The sequence below is a fragment of the Tetrao urogallus genome, assembly GCF_951394365.1.
Source record: "Tetrao urogallus genome assembly, chromosome: 5".
Lineage (NCBI taxonomy): Eukaryota > Metazoa > Chordata > Aves > Galliformes > Phasianidae > Tetrao > Tetrao urogallus.
Window position 1 is genome coordinate 49,388,604 of NC_136818.1, and position 21,944 is coordinate 49,410,547.

The following is a 21,944-nucleotide window of genomic DNA, read 5'->3' on the forward strand; positions in this document are numbered from 1 at the left end:
TAGGATCGCACAGAGAAGATTCAAGCAGGTAGTGGACAGGTTGCTGCAATTTATTTCTTTACGTCTGTTTCCTGCAAAACCTGAAGAGTTTCCACCAATGGTAAAATGTACCTGGTGGATTCCATCAGCAACCAAAGTCCTGGCTTTATTTAGTAGGTTTCTTCCTTAAATTGTGTATTTATGTGTATGTATGTGAATATATATGTGTATGTATATATGTGTATATACATACATATACATGTGTTTTTTGATGTAGTACTCCAGGTCAGGTCTCACCAGAGAGGCTTGATCACCTCCCTCACCCTGGTGGCCACACTTTTTTTTTATGCAGCCTGAGATACACTTGGCTTTCTGGGCTGTGAGGGCACGTTGCTGATTGATGTCCAGCTTTCCATCCACCAGTACCCCTAGGTCTTTGCTGTGCTTTCCTTACGTTCCTCTGCTTGTACTCTTAACGGGGGTTGCCACAACTGAGGTGGAAGACCTTGCGCTTGAATTTGTTGAACCTTGTGAAGTTCACCTGTGCCCGCTGCTCAGCCTGTCTAGGTCTTTCTGGACGGCATCCTGTCTCTTGAATGTGTCAGCTGCACCACTCGGCTTGGTCATCTGCAGACTTGCTAAGGGTGCATCCATTCACACTGCTTGTGTTGTTGATGAAGATGTTAAAGAGCACTAGTCTCAGTACTGACCCCTGAGGGGAACTGATTTCCTTCTGGACATTGAGCCATTGACCACTGCTCTCTGGCTATGATCTGTGTTTTATACCTCTCTTTTTCAAGAGGGAAGGTTGGATGTTGGTGGTGGCACAGTATGGACTACAATATAAAAGAGTGCCAAAATTTAAAGGGCAAAGGCATCTATTAGCAAGCCCTCATACTCACTTTTTTGTAAACGGTAATTGCTCTGGAATCATTTTCCTGTAATAACAACAGGAGATCATTCAAAGAAAAATCCACAGAGGTAAGCAGTGGAAAAAGTTTCCCATAGATTTGTAGAAGTGGTTTTGAATGTGCAATTGCTAGAATTTCTTCTGTAATGAGCTTAGATTCTTGGATATTTTTAACATCAAGGTGAGTTAAACAATGTTTATACCTCCTAAGTTCAAAATTACAGTCTGGAAAAAATAATTTTATGTCCAGTTCATTATTGAACACAGCAAATGTGGCCACTGCAGATGCAAACTTTCTCTTTGTCCAACCCTCAGTAGTTCAGTGCTCAGAGCTTTTACTATGGAAATGGAAGGCCTGAGGTCAGTACCCTTTTCTTGAGGGGTAGAAAACCCTTATTTACTTCATGCTTTCTAGGAGAAAGGGAAAGCATAAGAAAATTGATTGGGACAAGAGTGTTTTCATATCCCTAGATTCTTTAAAACAAATAAAAAAAAACACCCAACTTTTCTGTACAAGAATCCTGTACAGTCCTACCTATCCACAGGGGCAGCTTGAACACGCAAGCTCAACAGTATCCAAAACCAAGACTTTTGTGTTCTGTAGTCATATGTAAAAGAGTTGCTTATTGCTTTCTGTCCACATAAAACTGTGATAAAGATATTTAGTAATTCAAAATGCACTGCTTCCTGCCTGAATGATCAAAATTAAATTACTTAGAGAAAACTTATTAGTTACATGTTATGTGAATTTTACATAGTGAAGCTATTTAAGTGTGAATTAGTCTTTCTTCATTTGTTGAGTACTAAATTTTTGTACTTGTGGTATAGTAGTCAAATGAGGAAAAACATCATTTGTTGTGCTTCTCCATTTCCATCCTTTTTGCAAATAGACATCAAATTCAAACAGATATTAAGTGGAAAGCATGCAGATATTGTATCCATTGGTATGTTTGATATTAAGTGAAAATGTTTAAGAAATCTGTCATTTTTCGTTGATTTCAGCAGAATACCTCATTCTTTATCTTAACTTCGTGCATGTCATTAGGTGGGGTGGATTCAAATGCCATAGAAAAGTTGATCTTGAGGTTAGAAATAATACACAGTGTATTACATTTCTCTTACCGTAATCAGACTGATCTTAGCAATTACTGCTTTTACAGCTATCAATATGTTGTCATGAAGTGTAATATCATATTTGTAGTGCTGTATTTAAGACTGAAATCAAGTTACTAGTAGCCCATTTGTCTTAGTTTCTTTTCTTTCAGTGTTGCTCCCAATGCTTAGAAAGCATGTGTGTACTCAATCCAAGGAGCACTTTGAAAGACTCTTGTATTTTCTTTGTAGATGCTGCAAATAGTCTGATCAGCCCTCCTATTATTTCATATACGGATTTCTACAATTCTACTCTTGATCATATTGATCTTATGGAAGAATATCATAACTGGCAATGTTATGGAAATTCTCACAGGTAAGGAAAACTTGGTTGTTTCTTTCCATGTATGTAGTATGTCAAAGCACCACATATACACATATGTACTTGTATACCTGGTATACATGCCATATACGTGTACACATAGCCATATTAAATAATGCATTTTATTGGAAAGATGTAACTTCTACTTGCAGAAACTGCATGAATGTGAGGTTGACTGTAATAAATTTAATTCTACCTTTGCAAACTGGAGAAAAGATGTAAAATGTTCATAATAACATGAGTTTGTTTATTAGCATAGATTCTGCAGTGCCTGTTTATTAATTGCAGGATATTACAAACATATTTTAACTTCTGACACATTCATAGGAAGTGTTATATGCATACTTAACACTTAAGGATGGTAGATAAATATCTTGTGTGTATGTGTGCCTGACCATTTGTTCCAGTGATATCAGTTGTGCTTATTTCTGTTACATGAAACTCAAGTCTTTACCAGTTCAGGGCAGCCGGAAGTATGATCTAGAAATGAAATAGGCAGTAAATCTTTCTACTAAGTTTTAAGATTTACTTGGAAAGGAAGGAAAAAATGGCTATGACAGCAGTAAATGCACAGCAGGCTTTGCATAGTCTCAGTCAAAGTGCTGGAATCTGTATGCTGCTCTATACTGCTGAGCTTCAGATTTATTTATTTATTTATTTTTTACACGAGCACCATCTGGCTGCTTTGGCATCCACATCCAAACTTACAAGAGAGCTGTGAGATTTCCACCTGCTTCTTTTCAGTTAGCTGGGATGCTGGAAAATCAGTATATATCAAAACACATTTTTTACAATGCATAGTTTTGGAAGTAGTACAGACAAGCTGTATTATATTTAAAGCAAGTTCTTGTACTGTGTTACGACTTCCAATTTTACATCTAAATCTATGTTGTTCTGTTTAAAAAAATAAATCACAATCAAGACTGAATGCTTAGAATTAAGAAAGATGAGTATGAAGAAGTTCTGGTTTACCTTGCATATGAAATATTTTGGAATACGTAGTTCTTCCAACTATCTTGACACTTATTGATAAAACATTCTGCATTTGGATTTTCAGCAGACTGAGAATCTTTTTTTCTTTTTGCTTTGTTTGCTAAAGACATTAGAATACAGAGCTCCTCACGCAGTGTTCCGTGCCCACACATTCTGAAGTCAAGGTGCACACAGTCTCAAGCTCCGAATATCTCAATGTGAACTTGTTAGGCAATGTGTGAGATAATCAGCAAAAGACTTAATAGAATAACAAGTGACCAAAAAGTCTTTTATCCTGATGATTTCAGAAAGCTTTAAAAATTCTTTGACTGCAGTGGAATATAGCTGTCATGTGATCTTGAAGTCCTGAGCTATAAAGCCCTAAGTTAAATCAAAGGACCTGAAGAAAATCTGTGCATTTGGAAACCAGAGAGACAAATAAGCCAAGCCAGAAATACATCTCCTGTATTCCTATGACTGCTACGCTGAGATAACGATCCAGCTTGTATTTAATAAAATATTCTCACTTTTCTCAATTCATTGTAGCAATTAGAAATCAATATTTAAAGCAGAAGTTACTTCTTGACATTTGTAATGGAAGAAATTCAAATTTGTTAGATCTACTGATAAACAATTTTAGAATTTTATTCAGAATGTTTATCAAAAGTAGAATTCCTAGTAGCATTTCTAACTAAACAATTTGAGTTCTAATTTATTATCTATGCATGCAGTTAAAAAAAAAAAGCCAACTATTTCTAAATTATTCTAAATTAGAAGTGATTGTTTCCCTCTGCTCAGCTTCCAGTATTGGAAGGGCTTGGAGTTCTTAGAATGGGTCCATAGGAGGGCCACTAAGATGATCAGAGGGCTGGAGCACTCTCCTATGAGGAAAGGATGAGAGAACTGGGCTTGTTTAGCTTGGAGAAGAGAAGGCTCTGGGGAGACCTCATTGTGGTCTCCCAGTACTTGAAGGGAGCACATAAACAGGAAGGAAAATGATTGTTTATGAGGATGGATAGTGATAGGGCAAGGAGGAATGGTCTTAAACTGAGACAGGAGAGTTTTAGGTTAGAAAGTTTTTCACGTAGAAGGTGGTGACACTCTGGAACAGGTTACCTAAGGAGGTTGTGGATGCCTCATCCCTGGAGGCATTCAAGGCCAGGCTGGATGTGGCTTTGGACAGCCCGGTCTAGTGGTTGGCAGGTGGTTGAAACTCAATGGTCATTGTGGTCCTTTTCAACCCAGGCCTTTCTATGAATCCACAATACTGAATGATAATGTAAAAATTCATTCACGTTTTCTTAAAAAACAAATACTATACTAGATGCTAAAAAGGGAATGTTTTATCTTTTTTTCCTCATCATTCAGGTTTTCTTTCTGTCAACACCCATTTATTATCTCTATAGCAGCAAAAAAAGTTATTATTCAAAGAGATTCAGAACAACAAATGATAAGTATTGCACGGGTAAGTAATTTAGTGATAAATGGGTTTGTCTAATCAATTGACATCTTATAAATTTTTCTTAGTTAAATATTCTATATAGCCTTTCATCACAATTTTTAATCTGGAAAAAAAAATGTGAGCCATTTTACAACTAATAGTCTACAAAGGTCCCTGCTAGCTCATCTCAGCAATTTTCATTTTAATAGGCTCAGTTTTAAGATGCTTTTAAATGCCGGTGTTGGGGGAAAGGGTTGCAGTTAAAAGTGTTGTTGGTTTTCTTTTGGTTCATTTTTCTTTTGGAGGAACCAACATACTGCTCTGAGTTTGATAAGAAACCATGATACTAAGTGAATGATCTAGTTATGAAGAAAAATACCCTGAGAATTTTGGTCTGTTTCCTATTTTATTCTGTGAATATGTGTTGTTACAGAAGACCAAGACACAGCTGTATGTTTACAAGGTGCAGAGGTACTCCAACCTCATATATTGAAAGAGGCTTTGTCTGCTTGTCTAGGTGCTTTCATCAGGTGCTAGCAGTTTCTGGTTTACTTGGTATGTGGCAGCACCATATCTCCCTTCTTGGTTTGCTGGATGTGTCTTGTGAATAGCTAAGTAACGTGCAAGCCATTCTCCAGATTCCTATGGGTGTTTTTAACTATTTAGGGAGTTTAAAAGTTTGCCATACAATTACCCCCTACTTATGTATCCTGGTAGTTTTACATTACGTGAATGTTGTTTGCACTAGAAAAGAGATTGCATCGCTTTCTATCTCCCAGAATGTATTGAAGCAGCTGTCATATTAAGATAATTTCTATAATGCAAGATGATAAGGACTTCTTATGTTTAACAAGAATGGCACTTTGTTTTTTAAATGAAGTTGTTACATGCATGTTTCTTTTTCATTCAAATAGCAAAGCCTTGTGGATAAAGTCTCTCGCAGGCAGAAACCTGACATGAATATGTTGTTCCTAAATGTGAAAGTGAGGAGGACACACCTCGTTAGCGATTCACTTGATGAGGTATCAAAAATGAAATTAAATGTTGCTGCAAAATTGTTATTGCACTTAGAATTCAGTTTGGTAAGTCATGTTTAAATCTTCCTGTGCTAAGACAGGAAATACAGCTATGTAATTCAAAACAAAAGAAACTGAATTACCACATCACAGTAGGAGTGCTGCTAAAATAGATTTAAAAAATCAGAACTTTATTTTCTTTCCTTAAACTGTTCTGTAACTAAGCCTATAATGAAAATATGTTTGAATACTACATGGCATGTGCAAGGTGTGTGTATGTTTGCAATTTTTGTCTTATGACTGCAGTGCATGAGTATCAAACTGTGAAGGATCCAGATCCTTGATAGGAGCATAAATAGCAGACTGGTCATCTAGAGTTTGTGATGCAAATTACTAGTTTAAACAAAGCAGGAGTGACATAGAAAGAGAGGCATGTTCTCTATGGATAGAAATACTGGTAGTATGTTAAATCTCCTCTACATTTTTCCCCCTACATATTTTATTATAGCTAACAAGGAAGAGGGCAGATTTGAAAAAGAAGTTGAAAGTCACGTTTGTAGGAGAAGCTGGTCTTGATATGGGTGGCCTGACAAAAGAATGGTTTCTTCTTCTCATTCGCCAGATTTTTCACCCAGACTATGGTGAGTTAAGTACATCTTGAAAATTTATTGATTTTAAATTACCAAAGCAGTGATGGATAGGAATTATTCATTATTCCAGTACTAGGCTGGTCATTTACTAAATGATGTAAAAAAAAATGAAAGCAGGCAAGTTAAAATTTTATGTCATGAGTATGGGAAGATCTTTTGAAATAGGAGATAGCAAAAGAGTGTGAGAAGTACTGAAAAGCTTGCAAGATCTTGGTTTTTGACAAGGAGGTTCAAGTATGGCTGAAAACATGAAATTTCTGTTTGCTCATAGAAATTAGAGGGTGAACAAAGCTCTAATCAATTCAGAGTTGCAGAATTGAGATTCAACTTTTTAAGACTTCAATCATGCTAAATATTATTTCAGTTATCAGAGACTCATTGGTTTTGGTTTGTTAGTATCCCTAGGCTAGTGAGCATACTGGGTACTAAGGAGAGTGGATTCAAGAGAAGCAGTTAATATTCTCTTGAGGTTTTTTTTTCTCTTGGTGTATCTGTTGTGTTAGTGTTTCCAGCTGTATCCAGAGGCAGAGTCTTGATTTGTCTGGTCAATGGGAGAAGACCATCGATTGTTTTACAGAGTAAGACAAATATTTGCAGACCCAAGGAGGGGGAGGGGGGAAGGGAGGAGAGTTTTTGAGTAAATAGGAGGCCAAAAGATATGAATGAACGTTCTTAAAGCAGCAGTTTAAGGTACTTGTATATTGCTGTAGGTGGAACTGGGTGGTTTTTTTCCCACGCTATTTTTTTACAAATGAGTCAGCTTTCCTCAGCTCTGTGTGGATACATTACTAATGTTATAATGTGTTAAAGTGTTCCCAAGCTGACTTATATTTAGAAACATTGATTTCCAGGGACTTCAGCATGACACCTCTGATAGTCCTTTGTAGAATCTGAGAGCTTGTGTGTCTTTGTCTGGAAGTGTTTGTGTCCCTCAAATGCATGGTGCTTGATTGTTTATTGGCCTCCTTCTAGAGGTTCAGAAGTATCTGCTTAAGTCTGCTGGAATCATTATTTGTTTAAAGTTCTTACTCTAGTGAAAAGGGCTCTTTGTGGAGAAATAATAATTCTGTATGTTTGACAGTTCTCTGAATATCTTGTCAGTAGAACTTGGTAAGTGATGAGTTTGAAAACATTCAAGAGTTTTCATCAGCTTTGGCAGGCTTCTTCTTTTTAAAATGTAAATTCTTTCATTGATATGGCTATCAGCCAAGTGTGGGAAGAGTTCAGAAATGTTCTCATCCCCTGGCAGGGGACTGTATAGTCTACTGTTGTTATTTTTTAAGTTATAAATGATGCTTGTCAGAAGCTGTTAGTGCACTCTTAACCTATACTGCACTGTCTTTTTTGTCTGAGAGCTGCTTCTTGCCTGGGTATCTTAAAACTTTTATGTGGGTTCATTGTGTAGGTTTTTGCTTTCTTTAAAACAGAACAACCTGTACTTAAAGCAAATATCAGTCAAGCTAGTTCACAGTTTTGATTTTGATGGGATCTTACTTGTAATTTAGACCTGTGGGTGGTGCTTTTAGGGTATTTGTGGTGTGGCTTTTTAAAATTAGTCTAGTATGCTTTTTGGATAGATAAGTACAAAGCATACTCTGCTCATATATTCATTCACAAGATCAAATTTCACAGCTTTCAATTCTAAGATGGCAAAGTTTGTGGTGTCTGTATCACGGGATTCATGCCAACACTTTTTATGATTGTCATCTGCTGTCGCAACAGGAAGGGGGGAGGAGATTGACTCGCATTGCAGCAGGATAAATGTTAGTTGGTCAGTTACATTTCTGACTGCACAGATTATGAGGCGTGTGAAGAAGGCTTTTTGAAGTGCAGCTCTCCTCTTCTGCAGGCATGTTCACATACCACAAGGACTCTCACTGCCATTGGTTCAGCAGCTTTAAGTGCGATAACTATTCTGAATTCCGACTAGTTGGAGCTGTATCCTTTTGTCCTCATGACAGTGCTAAAGAAGCAGTGATTTAATTATGGGGATATAGTAAGACATGAAGGACTGATCAGAACTCATTCTGACACATGTACAATTATGTTCCATTTTAAATGCATGAAAAATGACATTTAAGCAAGTAGACTAAAGAAAAGATAAGAAGAAAATGGTTGTTATGGGTACATGGTACGTTTTACAGTTAGAAAATAGTGGAATTAAGACTACATATGCAACCTTATTGTGTATAAGTTGTAATTTTTTTACGTACTTCACTTCTGGCTTTCATTCAGTAACTATAATTGTCCTTGGGTTCGTTAATTTTTAAGTTCTTTAAGTTCCTGTTGGGACATATGTGACCTTCTGTTTGTTTTGTTTTGTTTTAAACTGGGTGTTTTCCATGTGAGCATAAAATTGTTTCCAGGTCTTCTGTTGTGCTAATTTATGGAGTCCTCAGACAAATGATTAATGCTGATATAGTCCTATAACTCCACTAAGATGACGTTGTGTCTTATGCCTCCATTTTACTCCTAGGAAGCTGAATCATGAACCAGATTCTTCTATTTTTTTATAATAATTTCAAGTTTTTACTATGATCTGTTAATTCAGGTAATTGTCATTTTTTATGTTTATGCCTTGTTTTAAATATCATAAGGACATGGATGACATTTTCTCATTTATTATGACTAGTCTTTGATGGCTGTATGCAATGACTTGCTGAGGATAGTTTTTGCTATGAAATAAAAATTAATGAAGTGCAGTGTGTAAAAAAAAATTAAGCTATTCAGTACTAATTAATGTGAGTACAAAAGACACTAATAGCAAACCTGATATTAACAAACACAAGCCTAAGAGGAAGGATCTGCTTCTAGTACATGCAGATCTTTCTAAATGAGAGTGATAGCCTAACTCTCTTCCTGTCCCCACTTCCCAAATTCTGGAATTACCAGGTATGTGTACATCCACAACCTCTCTGGGCAGTCTGTTCCAGCACCTCACCACTCCCTCTGTAAAGAATTTCCCCCTGACATCCAACCTAAATCTTCCCTCCCTCGACTTAAAACCATTTCCCCTCATCCTACAGTTATCAACCCTTTCAAAGACTTGATTCCCCTCCTGTTTGTAGGCTCCCTTTAGGTATTGAATGGCTGCAATGAGGTCACCCCACAGCCTTCTTTTCTCCAGGCTGAACAAGCCCAGCTTTCTCAGCCTGTCTTCATACCAGTGTCTTACCAGGTATGCTTCAGCGTGCTAGCTGATGAGCTGCTGTGCCAATGCAGGTTTGCCATTATGCTTTTAAATGTATTTCAAATAAAAATTTCTATATTGACATCTCTCTGGATGTTTTTTGGTTGAAGACGTACATATCTATAGTACTCTTTTAAAAAGCAGAACAAAAAGCTTTTTCCTAACAGTATGCTGGAACAATTTCTTCAGGAAATGCTTATAGAGAATGTGATAAAGATTTTCAAGTGTTTTGGCAATGTGCCTCATTTGACCATTTTAACTGTTATTTAAACAAAATTTTGTAATAGTGTTTACAATAACAGCAGTCCAAAAAAAAATTTAGATAATTTCCATTCCTTCAGTTTCTTTGCCATGTTTTAGAGTATGCTCAGTAAAAATTGTAAATATCTAAGTTTTTTAAAATGTTAACCATGATAAATATGTGCGGATTTTGCCCTTAATATTTGACACATATAGCTTATGGGCCTTGCTGTCTATAATAGCATCACCTTGGATATTCGTTTCCCGCCTTGTTGTTACAAGAAATTGTTGAGTCCTCCTATTGTTCCCTGTGATCATAGCACACTTGTGGGCATCTGTGACATCACATTAGATGACCTATTTCAGATAATGCCTGTAAGTATTAAGCCTTAGAGGATAAATTACCTGTTTAGAACCTGTTCTATTTTTAATAAATGCTTCAATTATAAACTGTTTCAGAATGACTCTTATTTTTCTCACCAACTGATATAATCACAGAATCACAGAATGGCCAGGGTTGGAAGGGACCTCAAGGATCATGGATCTCCAACCCCCCTGCTACATGCAGGGCCACCAGCCCTATTAATACTAGATCAGGCTGCCCAGAGCCCCATCCAGTCTGGCCTTGAACACCTCCAGAGACGGGGCATTCACAGCCTCTCTGGGCAGCCTATTCCAGTACCTCACCACACTCTCTGTAAAGAATTTCCCCCTGACATCCAACCTAAATCTTTCCTCCCTCAACTTAAGACCATTTCTCCTCGTCTTGCAGTTATCAACCATTTCAAAGACTTGATTCCTCTCCTGTTTGTAGGCTCCCTTTTGGTATTGAATGGCTGCAGTGAGGTCACCCCACAGCCTTCTTTTCTCCAGGCTGAACAAGCCCAGCTCTCTCAGCCTGTCTTCATAGGGGAGATGCTCCAGTCCCCTGATCATCTTCATGGCCCTCCTCTGGACCCTCTCCAACAGCTCCCTGTCTTTTTTGTACTGGGAGCTCCACACTTGGATGCAGTACTCCAGATGGGGCCTCACAAGAGCAGAGTAGAGGGGGACAATCACCTTTCCTGTCCCTGCTGGCCACCCCTCTTTTGATGGAGCCCAAGATACCATTTGCCTTCTGAGCCGCAAGGGCACACTGCTGGCTCATGTTAAGTTTTTCATCTGTCAAGACCCCCAGGTCCTTCTCCACAGGGCTGCTCTCAAGGACTGCTCCTTCCAGTCTGTATGAATGCCTGGGATTCCTCTGGCCCAAGTGCAAAACTCTGCACTTTGCTGTGTTGAACCTCATCAGGTTCACCCAGGCCCACCTTTCTAGCCTCTCGAGGTTTCGAGTGGCATCCCTTCCTTCAACCGTGTCAACCACACCACTCAGCTTGGTGTCATCTGCAAACTTGCTGAGGGTGCAGCAAGTCTCTCTTTTTCTGTTGAAAATGTAACTTCTCCATGTTTTCTTGCAGAGCAGAACTTATGTAAGTTTGCTGAAGTTAGAATAACAAAATTTGGTGTGTCATTTTTGACACCTTTTCCATGATAAAAGGCAAATGTTAAGTTAATATGAAATTCAGTAACAAAAAAAAAAAAAAAAAAAACTCTTCTAAGTACTCTGATTAAGCATTTTTGTTTTTGTTGTTTTCCTACATTCTTATTTTGAATATACAGCTTTTTCCAAGGTAGTTTATAAAGAGTAATTTTGGCATGTGCTTGCAAGTATGTCAATTTTGCTCTGTGGGTTTGCTAAAGAGCTTGTACTTGTATTGTAGGAATTAGCCCATGGACTGAGTGAACTTCTGTCCTATGAAGGCAATGTTGAAGAGGATTTTTACTCCACCTTTCAGGTCATTAAGTACTCAACTATAAGTGATTCTCAAACTAGTTCATTAATTTTACCAATGTTTCTGCAGTGGAGTGGTCTATTACTATATGGTTGTTTTTTTATAATACACCTACATGGGCATTAAAGTTTGCTTCAAGAACCAGTCTAGTGCTTGGGGCACGTAGTGGCTGGCTTCATTATGGAGCTTGAAGCTGTTGTTCCTTGACAGTGTACGTGGACCTGAGCACTGACTGCCGGGCACCTGTGCCCAACTACTGGTACCATTACAGCTCTTTGCTTGCTCTGACATTGACTTTGCAGTCAGTGATCTGCTTTTGGAATTTGTATGCAAAACAATCCCTTTTCTGACTAACTCTGGTGGTAGACAGAGTTTACTCCTGTTAATTTATATGCTTTTTCCAGGAAATCTCACAGCTTATACTTGCTTGTTCAAGTTATAATAGTTTTGCTAGACTTGTGTATCTAAGAAATGAGTGTATTTCTATTCAATCAAGAAAGGCTTTTTCAGTTATTCTTTGTTTTAGCATGCATGTTATTTAGCAAAATTTCATGCTGGTTTAGGAACTTGTGTTGGACTCGTATTGACTTCTTTTTGCCTCAGCTTTCTATTTCATTATTATGAAAGTATGTGAGAACTCTTGTAAAGTGGCTGTTTTTGAGTTCCTAGAGAGCTACAGTGGAAGAAACACCTTCTTAATTATATTTGATATTCCTAAATTGTTCTTAGAAATGTATTCTTTTAAACTTTGGTTTTGAATCCACAGCTTGCAGTTTGGTAGGTCACTGTTTAGCAGGGACATTTTTTCTGCTTTGTAAATGGGATTTCTTAAGCACTTTGTTGAAAACTGTATTATTTAACTGAAAAAAAAAATTGACAGGATTAAAACGTTCTTAAGAGAGAGAAGAAAGACACAGAGTTATGAATACAAGCTTTGTAATTTACAAGTATTTGAACGCTTAAAGTACTGAACTTCAGTTTTCTCTTTCTCCAGGTTTTTCAGGAAGAATTTGGTGTTATAAAATCTTACAACCTAAAGCCAAATGGAGATAAAATTCCTGTCACAAATCAAAATAGGAAAGGTACTTCAATACATGTTAGCTGCACGCATTTGACAGTATTAAGTTTATCAATTTTTCACTTATTATAAACATTCGTTTTGCTTAACAAAGTATGAAAAAAATTCCTGTACTCTTTTGTGGTATGCCTAACAATTTAGTAGTATATAAAACAAAAGACATTCATTTTTAAAATTCAGTACAATTTTGAAGAGCACTGCAAATGGCTATTTAAATTATTACAATCTAACAAAGTACATTATTTTTTCTCTTTTTTAGAGTATGTGCAACTTTATGTTGATTTTCTTCTGAACAAATCAATCTACAAACAATTTGCAGCTTTCTATTATGGATTTCATAGCGTCTGTGCTTCATATGCATTACTGGTAAGAATGAAAGAAGATATCATTTCTGTTTCAAATATGTGATCATGACCTAAATTGTGTAACGTAGTAGCTCAGCTGGATGGCTTTAGGATTCATAAAGAATCTTAGTCAATGGGTATAGTTGAAAAGGAGAATTAAGTTGGCAATCAGCTGATAACTGCTTTTCATAGAATACTACAGATAAATAAAGCTCCATGTTATGTTGATCAGATTCACAGACAATTCAAAGGCTGTCGTGTGTGTCTACAGAACTTGTCTGCACTTACTACAGTTGTGAGCAATAGAGCAAGCATGTCTGTTTGTCCTGACTTCTCTGCAAATCACGTTACTATTTGCGGAAAGAACTTACAGTGAGATTGAGATTAAATATTCTTGTTTATTCAGTCGTATTTGGCTTTTGGAATTTTTTTTGTTTTTGTATTTTACGTTGTTCCTTCTGAAGTAAGGAGAAAGAAGAGGACTTACAATTTCCATGAGAATTTCCACATTCCTAGGAAGCTAAACAAGTATGGCAGACTTTCAGTAAAATGAAATGTAACTTACTGCAGGGAAGTTTCAGGAAAGAATGATAATAATCCATTGAAGCGCAATGAATTATTTTCAGGCATTTAAAAGATGATAAAGTAAATGAATGAGAAGTAGGTTCTGCTGTGGTAAGATTAGTGATTGCAGACCATGATTTATGATTACGTGCTTTGCACAGCAGTAAGTACAGCTAAGAGTAAGTTCTGTCAGCTGCTTCTAATTACATCAGGATATTCAATGCAAGTGTAATGGAGATTGTTTAAAAAAAAATAAAAATCAAGATTCTCTTTCTGAATTCCACATGTAAAACTTTATTTTCTTCATGATCTCATTGAAATCTAATCAGAAGACAAGTTATTATAATGAATGTAAGAATGAAAAGGAAGTGGAGAACAAAAGGAATATACTAAAATTTGTTATCCGTTAATTTCGTTTTGTACTACATACCATAATAAAAGATTCCTCCAATTTATACTGAAGCTTTTTTTTCTATAAAAATAATATGTATACATTTAACTTTATAAATTGTATTGAATAATAATCTTTTAATTTTTCAATCAGGCAAGAAAGTTGATCTGATTCTAGTAGCATTATTTCTCATTTGTAATGGAAACAAAGTATTTTATACTTAAATTCTGGCAGCTGCTTCGTCCCGAAGAAGTTGAAATTCTTGTCTGTGGCAGTCCTGAGCTGGATATGTCTGCTTTACAGCGAAGTACCCAATATGAGGGCTACCAGAAAACTGATGTTACTATACGGTAAGCTTAATGGTTTTTTCTTTCTAAACTTTGAAATCAGCATAGCATGTAGGCTGTTGGAATAATCTTCTTGTGTGATCTGAGAGTGGATCAGAAAGTTGTTAGAAAGGAACTTTTAAAATGATGTAATTAGTTGAAAACGAAGAAATGAGGTTGTTTGTTTGTTTAAACTTAAAATCCCTGAAAATGAAACCTGAGTCTTTAATTTTGTTATTCAGTCCTATGAAGAAATTTCTCATTCAATTTTATTATTCATCAATTCTACTTCATACTAAGCAGTTTTATTTAGTTCTTTAATAGAATAGATTTGGGCATCATTTGCCAATACATTACTATAAAATTAATGAAACTTTGTGCCTTTCAAGTCTTTGGGAAATTTTTTAACCTTGAATACTAGGGTAATATTAATATCCTATATATTACATTAAATAATTTCTAATGAGTGTCAATGCTTTTTGTTGTATTATATCCTAACATGTCTTTGTCAGGATGTTGCACCATAAACCATTTTCTTCTCCTGCCTCTGAGCACAGATACTTCTGGGATGTTGTACTTGGATTTTCTCTTGACCTTCAAAAAAAGTTACTGCATTTTGCTACAGGAAGTGATAGAGTACCTGTGGGAGGTATGGCTGATTTGAATTTCAAGATTTCAAAGAGTGAAACATCCACTAATTGGTAAGTAGTTTTCTGCTGTTGGTGGGTTTTTTTTTGTTTTTGTTTTTTGTTTTTTTTTTTTTCAATTTTTTCTTTTTGAATTATATCCTGTGAGTCCTTATTGCTTTTGAATGTCTTCTTAAAGAAGAGCAAACTAATGCACAATGTTCATTAATTTATCTTCAAACTATTATTAAATTCATTTTTTAGAATTTAGAATTAGATTGCATAAATCTATTATGTTAGATTCAACTTTTTAGTCACCGTTTACATTTGAGATCTGGAATTCAAAGAAACTGTTTAATTAGTCCTTACTGGCAACATTCAGATCTCAACTTTCAGAAGACACTTGCAACTTAGAATGCTGCTGTCTAATACCACAGCTTGTGAACTGTTCTTTTTCCAGGGCTTCTCTCAGCTCCTTGGTGCTTTTCCCAGAAACATATATCTGTGAGGATGCCTTTTACCTAACAAAACTTTCTGATTTCTGTCCTTAGAGTAACTGTGTTTCATCTAGCTCTATTTATACCAACTCTGTGTCCAAGCTTCCTCCCTCATGTTGTGAATTCTGATTATACTCAGATTTTGTATAGAGAAGAACGAATTTTCAAGTCATATGGCTACTTGGACTCTGAAAAACTTGGATAAATATGTTTACAATTTTTTTTTTTTTTTTTTTTTAAAGAGGCAGGGAAAGAAAGTTGGGAAAGAAGAAGCAGGCAAATTTCATCCAAATACTCGAGGTGCATACAAGTAGTGCAGTTTGTGATGTTTCTTACTTAAATATTGTTTAAATAAAAATATGCTGGCAGATGACAGTGCCTTGCTTTTGTTGTGTTATTAAATAAGACATGGATTTTGTTTTTCTTTTAGGTTGCCTGTGGCCCATACCTGTTTCAACCAGCTTTGTCTCCCTCCTTACAAGAACAAGAAAGAGTTGAAGCAGAAGTTGATAATTGGAATTTCAAATGCAGAAGGTTTTGGCCTAGAATAAAACAAAATACTTCAAAAACAGCATTGTTATGTAGCACTCACTCTCCTCTAATTGTGCCTTTAAGCTTTTGTTGTCTTGGTACTGTGCAAGTCTTATCCAACATACGTATTTTTTAATTCAGTATTAAGTGTGTGGTTCTCTCCTTAAAGGCAATACATTCACTGCTTGCTTTGTCACAGAAAGTAATTTTCTTCATACTAAAAACTAACCTATTTGATAAAAGAAACTTGAAGAAAATTTCTAAGTTGTATGTTGTTTCAATTTTTTTTTCTTAATGGCACTTTATCTTTAATTGTAATTACTTTATATCACGTGTATTCATCTGAGAAATAGTATAAGTCATAAGTTAGTCCCAGTGAGGGTATGTTTTCCATTGACATAAATAGTAGAAAAGATATAAGTTACAGCATGTAGCCATATTTTTTCAACAGTAAATAGGAATTTTAGTCTTTATAAACTGTATGCAGTTTTAATATTCTGGTTTCCCTCTCAGTTGAACAGGCTGTGTAAGAAGCATGTAAATAAGTGCCTGTGAACAGTTTTGATAGTCCCATTTACTGCTAAAAATATTTTTTATTAATAACAGGTTTTAGATGTTCTATATTTGGCTTTTACAAATCAATTACATCGACTGTACAGAGAATGTTAAGAGGTACTTTATTCACCATGAGGGAATCAAGGCCAAGCTACAGGTACTGAGCAACTTCTCCATTTCATTCTTTAAAACTGATGGCGACTAATCAGATCTACTCTAGTGTCATAGTAAGCAAAGATATTTAAAGTAAATTCCACATACACTGAAAAATTTCAGGAAAATAATGAAATCTGCAACACACAGAAAACTGATACATAGTCTACTTGCCAGTCACTTTGTCAGGAACTTCTATGAAAGTGTTAAGTGAGCTACGGCAACAGTGCATACAGTAACAGAAGAATGTGGAAGATCTCTTTAGCCTGAAGGCCAGCATTTGAAGACAATTTGTTGTGGTTTTCACTTCACAGCTACCTTAAAACAATTCTTGGTGCGAGTGTTCTGAATTAGTAACTTAGGAGTTGGAGAAGATACTGGTTCCAAAATGCAGGTGTAATTGTAAGTCTAGGTTTTATTCATTAAATTGCGAGAATTTATCAGTATGCAGTATAGAAACCTTCATAATATGAATAGCTACTGTGTATTCTATGGATCTTTCTTTCATTTGATCAAGGCCCAGATCTTTCAAAATATTTAGGCATCCAATTTGCCAGTCTTCCCAGCTGACTTCTGCTGGAAGTTGGACACTTAAATAGCTTGTAGTGTCTGTGCTCAATTATTTATTTGTAATAAGAGTACATTATTCTTCCACAATCAACAGTTTCACAAATTAATCTTCCTAATTTGTAGTTTCAGAGCTGTTGTGCAGTTTCTTCAGCAGCTAAGTGTGAATTTTATTTTATTCTCTTTCCTAGAGAAGTTATGGATGATTTTACAGTTTTATTGAAGGAGAGATAAATAGTATTTTATGATATTTGGCACTGTTTATTGTGCTTTACTTAAAATTGATATTAAAACTTTTATTGATTTCAGCCTGGGACAAAGCTAGGTTAGCACAGAGAATTTTAAAAGCAGCACTTCAAACTCATGCATTTTGCATTATTACTCTCAAATGGGGATTTAAAATAAATTTGAATTGACAGTATTTCGCGTTAAGAAAAAAATGAAACATTCGCTGCTGCACTGAATGATCAGGACAGAAATTTAAAATTGCTGGAAGCTGAACAAGAATATACAAACGCCCCCTCCCTTTCCCTTCTGTATAGAACTGGGCTTACAGAATGTTGGTTTGTGAATAAATATCTATACAGTTTATCTGAAAATGTGGCGAATTAGCCAAAATATTTTTTTATGGCTGAAGCCCACTTTTAATAACTATTTATCTATTATTGTTAAATAAAAGCTTTATTTTATTTTCACTGAATTGCACTTTGCCTTGGGTTTAGTTTTATTTATTAATGCTTTTTTGATTTTACTGTGTAATATTACCTCAGAATTCTAAAAAAGCTATTGTATTTGCATTGGTTTTTAAATAAGATGGTCACTCAATAACATTTTATATATTTCCTGATGTTGATAAATTGTAAATTTTTGTATTTGTTAAATGAAAGCATTGCACTGTATTTATGAAACAAGCCTCTGATCATTTTAAAACTTTTCCTCAATGATTCTTTTTTTCGTTCTTTTGTTGTTTGCCTGTAATCCAGCAACTTTTTTTTTTATTCTCCATCATTGTTTTGTAACATACAAAAGAAATCTGGTTTGTATAAACTTGTTCATTCCTATCTATTTTTATGTATTAAAATTGTGCAGTCATTAAATCAAATATTTCAATTCCTGGTCTTAGTTTCATTTCAGATTTCTAGAATGTATCATAATCAGATTGAAAGCATGATCTACATCTGTGCTTTTTTCTTTTTATCTTACTCAGAAATGTTTAAATCAGGAAGGATAGGGAACAAGGACAGTGTGCTTTCCCATCACTGCAGGTCCCTATTGTAGGGCTGACATCTGACCAGATTTAAACTTGCTACTTGTTTCCTTTGAGTTACCTACAGATGGCAGCAAAGAGGAGGATCAAAATCACTTAATGAGATGTCAGACTTTCTTCTTAACTAAGATTAGACATTGTAGATAAGAAATATATTCTTAAGAAAATCACTTTTTAAATGTAAGTTCATATACGTTTGTCACTAGTCTTTTCAGATTAACAAAATCAGCAGGTATAAATTAGTAAATGAAGATGGTAGAGAGAAAAGAAACTGCTTCTGTCCCAGCACTGGCTTCTGAAAATAAATTCTCCTTCCATGAAAACTCTCTGCTGTGTGTACTGGGATAAATAAGAGACTTTTACAAAGCCTCAGCAGGAGCAGATAGCCTCAAGGCTGATATTTAGAAAGAGGTTAGAAAGCTTAGCTTGCATTGTCTTATTCCAAATAGGTGTCAGATGGATGGTGCTACAGCTTAGTACCGTAATGGTATTTTTTTCTTCTGTAGTGGTGTGTGTTTGTTTTTTTCCTCTTTTTTGGCCAAAAATAATAAGGATCTTTCTCAGTAATTGTAATCAGTGGCGATACTGGCTGACTTGCTCCAAAAGCAAATCTTGTATTTCTTGTTGTTTTTCATAGATATATTTAATATTCTTTCAGAATCATCCCCTGAAAACACTGAAAGATCTCATGGCTCCCTTAAAGGTCACTTTCATGTCAGAAGGAGCAAGACTGTAAGAGCATTTTTTTTTTCCTGCTAAGGCACCCATATCCCTTCCAAGATGCTTGATCAATAGGAAAAAAAATAATTTTCCATTCTAGTTTGATTTGACTTTTTTTTTCCTTCAGAATCAGTGATGATGTATATGCTGAAATTCTTTCTACTTCTACAGTTTCATAGCGTTCAGATCAATAACAATGGGATTGCTTGGACTGCTGCAGATGCCTCACTTGTATGTGTTAATAATGTTTGAATTCATATTCAGGTGCATTTTGTTGTTAAATTAATGAGGGAAAAATAGGCCCTTGGAGATGTGCATGTTTCAAGTTTTTAATTAAATTCTGATTAGGATCTTTAAGCCCATACGGCTTTATTTGAAACATCACAAGGGAAAACAGGAGCAGCAAAGGGTTATTATAGTGTGATTATTTTTTTTTTCCTGGAGTAGTTGCATTCATTAATGTACAATAAATATTTGGTTCAAAAGTAATTTGTTCTACAAACTAGACTTGAGGGCTGCTCTGAAAGTAATTCCTCCTAGATTATTATGTTGTCCCGTGATGTCAGAGGTGTATGTTGGTGAGATGAACCTCTCTGACACTGTTCCATTCCATGTTGTTGCCATGTGACAGATGACAGCAGAGAGGCAATCCGACACAATGGCAGATGACATGGAAGCATATGTGAAACAAAGATGTGTTACTGAATTCCTCCATGCAGAAAAAATGGCACTCATTGATGCTTGCTGAATATGGAGCCTAAACAGTGGATGTGAGTACAGTGAGGCAGTGGGTGATATGTTTCAGCAGTGGTGGCAGAGACAGTGGGTCACCTCTGCTGGTGCGAATGTTCATGGGTGCAGCATGCAGCTCTGGCTCATCACTGGCAAAAATGCAGAACTAATGGTGGTGACTGTGTTGAAAAAGAGTCCTCTGTAGCTGAGACTTTGCTCTATCTAAATGATGTTATTGTGGTCTTTGTATCTATCTACTGTAGCTTCTATGGAAAAAAATATGAGTCATTATTTTTGGAACAGCTTACATAGGAAAGAACTTTGAGATCAAGGAAGATGGAGAGATTGTGTGTCTGAAGAGATGGTGGGGTGGTTGTCCAGTAAATCTGGAAGGGTGGGAGAAATTCATGCAAAAAACAACTGATTATGGGATGTAAACACTACCTCTGCAAATTAGAGATTCTTACATAAGAAAGCAAGCACAGAGTCTCAGACTCCCCTAGGATTCTCACAAGAGGAAATAGAAATAGTTGGGTGAAGCCAGTTATCTTCCAATTTTAAATGAGCAGTGACCCTCTCTTCCTTCTAAATGATCTGTATTTCTATCAAGCCATCATAAAACTAAGAGTACATTTCACCTTTTTGCTTTTTCAATATGCTGTTTAGCATGTTAAATTTCAGACAGGTTAGTTTATCTCTAAATGCTGCTGGGATTTTTCCTAGAAAGTCATTTCACACATTTTGAGGCTTGTTTCTTTGTAGCCATTTACTGGCTTTGAGAGAACTGCAGAGGAATTCTATGGTCTATAATATTCTACCTCTATTAAGAGTAGGGTGGCTGGCAAAAAAAAAAAAAGAAAAAAAAAAAGTGACTTTGAAATAAATAACAAAGTAAAAACCAGAAGAGGGAGGGAGGGCTTTTCTGTGTGTGCAAATGCCCAGTGCTTTACAGAACTGTCTGCTTACACTGACATCAGTGCAATGTTCTGCCTCACTGTTACCTCAGAACTCTAACTTGTGTGGTAATTGTTTTGCAGTGGAAGAAAAGCTTTCCCAAGCATTGGAAGCATTTGATATTCATGCAAACTGAAGCTTTTAAGGTAATAATGTTAGTTTGAGTGTGTTGCTATTGAAAAACCTAATTGCATTTTGGTTTGGGTGGTTTTGTTTCAGGACTCAGAATCTATTCAGTAGCGTATCTCTGTGTATTGATTTGAATGCATTAAGCTGTTATCTCAAATCAAGCATTCTAGGAGGTGAAAATTCTGCTTAGAGTGGCGTGTGCTACTGGAGATTACTGTAAATCTGTGGAAAGGATTCCACGTTAGTAATTATTTCGGTCCAGTAGTTGCCAGATAGGGGCTGCAGTCTCCCAGGGTATTATGATAAAGCTGTGTTTGAATTTCTGAGAGGCTGTTTGCTTTTGTTCTGTTGATCGTCTCATAACCTGTGCTCACCTGATTTCCACTGGCAATGGCCTTCATATACCTACAGAGTTTTAAAAGGTATTTCTTACTCTGAAATATTCAATATTGGTCAACATCTCAGGCACAGGACCAAAATCTGAATAAAATGGGTTTAGAAGACAAGGCTTTATTTTCCCGTGCTGCTTTTAAAAGTTAAACATCATCTTGTGATCAAAGCTGTTGGACAGCATCAACTCAGCTTTAAGTGGTATATCCTCTTCCTCATTCTGTGGATTTGGCATTGGCATTGGCAGTAACCAATTATGAAGGATGCCATAGGAGTAATGTTTTAAATTAAGCTGATATTACTGGATTTTTCTGGGCTTTCTTGATTTTTCCTTCACCGTGCACTAGCTGTATTTGGGGGTTCATTTCATTTGTAGGAATACTTTGTATACACTGTGTTTATGAATCTGACTCTGT

The 21,944-nt window shown here is 36.0% G+C and overlaps 1 protein-coding gene across 1 annotated transcript in view; it reads left to right on the plus strand.

Annotated features, from left to right (window-relative positions):
• The window catches only part of HECTD2 (HECT domain E3 ubiquitin protein ligase 2), a gene marked incomplete at both ends in the record, with an annotated part of 33,713 nt that extends 17,632 nt beyond the window's left edge, over positions 1-16,081 (plus strand). Inside the window, 13 exons of the mRNA XM_079536198.1 lie at positions 4-152; positions 2,234-2,357; positions 4,704-4,800; positions 5,691-5,798; positions 6,301-6,433; positions 8,292-8,380; positions 10,089-10,247; positions 11,633-11,707; positions 12,699-12,786; positions 13,042-13,148; positions 14,316-14,431; positions 14,965-15,108; positions 15,961-16,081. Of these exons, the coding sequence (XP_079392324.1) occupies positions 4-152; positions 2,234-2,357; positions 4,704-4,800; positions 5,691-5,798; positions 6,301-6,433; positions 8,292-8,380; positions 10,089-10,247; positions 11,633-11,707; positions 12,699-12,786; positions 13,042-13,148; positions 14,316-14,431; positions 14,965-15,108; positions 15,961-16,081 (1,510 nt within the window). The remainder of the gene's footprint in view (positions 1-3; positions 153-2,233; positions 2,358-4,703; positions 4,801-5,690; positions 5,799-6,300; positions 6,434-8,291; positions 8,381-10,088; positions 10,248-11,632; positions 11,708-12,698; positions 12,787-13,041; positions 13,149-14,315; positions 14,432-14,964; positions 15,109-15,960) is intronic.
• Between the last annotated feature and the right edge of the window lie 5,863 nt (positions 16,082-21,944).